This window comes from Sceloporus undulatus, unplaced genomic scaffold (genome assembly GCF_019175285.1).
Source record: "Sceloporus undulatus isolate JIND9_A2432 ecotype Alabama unplaced genomic scaffold, SceUnd_v1.1 scaffold_10368, whole genome shotgun sequence".
In the NCBI taxonomy this organism is placed as follows: Eukaryota; Metazoa; Chordata; class Lepidosauria; order Squamata; family Phrynosomatidae; genus Sceloporus; species Sceloporus undulatus.
The window spans coordinates 1-2,505 of record NW_024813286.1 but is presented as its reverse complement, the minus strand read 5'-3'; the positions used below and the strand labels follow the sequence as shown (position 1 = coordinate 2,505).

Here is a 2,505-nt window from a genome sequence, read left to right as displayed (position 1 = left end):
TAATAATAATAATAATAATAATAATAATAATAATAATAATAATAATATGATTTATTTATATGCCGCCCAATCACTGGGAATCCGGGCGGCTTACAACAGAGGGGATAATAGACGGTTCCCTGCCCTCAGGCTTACAATCTAAAAAGACACGACACAAAAGGAGACAGGAATGGTGAGGTCCAGCAGTTCTTCTCTCCCTCTGAGGCCTGGACCAAGGCAGATGGAATATACATTACTTATTCCTAACTTTAGTGTACCCCAATCTACAGAGAAAGTAGACAAGGAGGTCAAGCCGACAGGCAAGAAAAAGCGGTCCAAAGCTACTTTTTCCGAGAGCGAGGCAAGCCCTCGCTGATCACACTGCCTGCTCCCAAGGCGACCGGAGTGTGTATGTCATGACTGCATGACACGGCATCAAGCTGCGTCAGAGGGTACTTTTTTAAAACTTTCCCACCACCATCCTTGCACACCATTGCAGGAACAAACCGCCATCAACTGCCATCTCATTGGATGGCTGTCCCTTTGAACCTCCACATAGTCATATGTGCAGCCCTCCACCAGGACAGGGCATTGGAGTAGAGCTGTGCCCATGAAGATGTATGGCACCGGCGCACTGCAATGACATCCATTGGAGGTGTCACACTTTCACGTCTTTCCATTGCTGCCCCCACCACTTGTGTATGCTGGCTCTGTCTTTTTTAAATATGCACCTAAATCGGTGCATCTATATGCAAGGAGTTGGGATAGATCGCTCCTTTAGAACCATTCTGGTAAGTGTATATGCAGTGTCAAAGATGTGTACCTTCTAGGAAGGAGTAGAAAAATTCAGCTTTTTAGTCCAGCTTTTCCTCCCTTAGAGCAGCTGCAGCACAGTTTCCGACTGCTTTGGGGGCGTGCATCATCTGAACGCCACACCTCCAAAGCGGCCTGAAACGGCTTCTTTTGGCCCAACTGTTTGAGGCCTATGGCTCAAAGAATGAAACTCTCCTTTATATATACCCTCCAGGTAGAAAAGTCCACAGAAAGTGGTCTGGATACCTGTCTTCCTGGCCAGTCCTCAACCAGGTTATGCCAAGTCATATAAAGCAGGAAATGCTACCAGCTCTTCTCTCCCCCTACATTCCTTTTCTTCTTCCTCTTCTTTCTCCTCCCACTCCAGGGCTTTCCAGTCTTCCACCTGAAGGCTGACAGCATTTCTTCAAGCCTTTGTAGACTGACCCCCTCCCCAGGCATCTGTGGAACACAGGTTAAGAGTTCCTGTTTTAGAGAATTAAATGATTAAGATGAAGCCTTTGTTTTAGAACCTTCCTAGAGGTTTTGATGAGTGTGAGTCTACTCTAAAACAATATTCTTCTAACATTAAACTAAGTTGAAGGTGGTGCACACCATAATCAATAGTAGGCCAGGATTCCAGGGTGAACCAAAATTTGGGAGGGCTTGTGCAGGCTCTGTGTTGCCCAACACAGAAAATATCTAGGCAATGCAGATGTTACTTCCATGGGTCCACATGTATCTTTTCCCCCACCCATCTTCACCCTCTGTAAACCAACACATTCTTAAGTTGATTTGTATTTTTTCTTCAGTGGTTCTGGAAGACTTGTCTAACCAACATGATATCCACCTGGGTCTCCACAGAGCACAACTTAACAAAAATGAAGAACGGTTTAAGCTTTTGGAAGGGACTAGTTACAACGGGAAACTTATTTGGAAAATTGTGGATTACGAGACGAAGAAAAATGAGGCTGTGGAGGGCAATTGTCTTTCTATAGTCAGCCAGCCTTTTTACACCAGCCGCTGTGGGTACAGGTTATCTGCCAGAGCTTATCTGAATGGCGATGGTTCAGGAAAGGGTACCCATGTTTCTTTGTACTTTGTTGTGATGAGAGGAGAATTTGATTCCCTCTTACCATGGCCTTTCAAGCAAAAGGTTACACTTATGCTCCTGGACCAAAGCGGGAAGAAAAATCACATTGTTGAAACATTTAAGGCTGACCCTAACAGCAGCAGCTTCAAAAGACCAGAAGGAGAAATGAATGTTGCCTCTGGCTGTCCTCGGTTTGTTCCACACACAGTGCTTGAAAATGCAAAGTATACTTACATCAAAGATGATACAATCTTCATGAAAGTAGTGGTGGATTTGACTGATCTTGAAGAGTTATGAGAGAACCTGAAAGACTTATTGAAGGTGATGATTGGTGACCCCTGGACCTCTGGATTCTTACTCACAAATGAGAAAAGCTGCTCTTCAGTCTGCTAATGTACTTTTTGATACACTTAGATAGTTTTGACAATTATTTTTTGTAGTTTTCAAAGCTGCTTTAAGTCTCAATGAGGTGAATTTTAAGCAGATAGCACAGCTTGATATTATGACATTTTACCTGTTTGAAAGTCTTAACTGGGTCACTTATCTCAGAAGCCATATTTTCAGGTGCAACAGCAGCTGGGTGTCTTACAACAAAAAAGCAGTTCCTAAGCATTGCTGTAGGAGTGCTAAGAACTGTTTTT

At 43.6% G+C, this 2,505-nt stretch overlaps 1 protein-coding gene across 1 annotated transcript; it reads left to right on the top strand.

Annotated features, from left to right (window-relative positions):
- Positions 1-371: 371 nt before the first annotated feature.
- LOC121918397 (TNF receptor-associated factor 5-like) lies at positions 372-2,499 on the top strand. The gene has a single exon (XM_042444451.1). It carries the CDS (start codon positions 1,481-1,483, stop codon positions 2,159-2,161), a length of 681 nt encoding a protein of 226 aa, XP_042300385.1. The 5' UTR covers positions 372-1,480; the 3' UTR covers positions 2,162-2,499.
- The last annotated feature ends 6 nt before the right edge of the window (positions 2,500-2,505 follow it).

Bases quoted from the DNA above. Each gene is read 5' to 3' on its own strand.
- LOC121918397 (XM_042444451.1), top strand. From the start codon at position 1,481: ATGCAGATGTTACTTCCATGGGTCCACATGTATCTTTTCCCCCACCCA.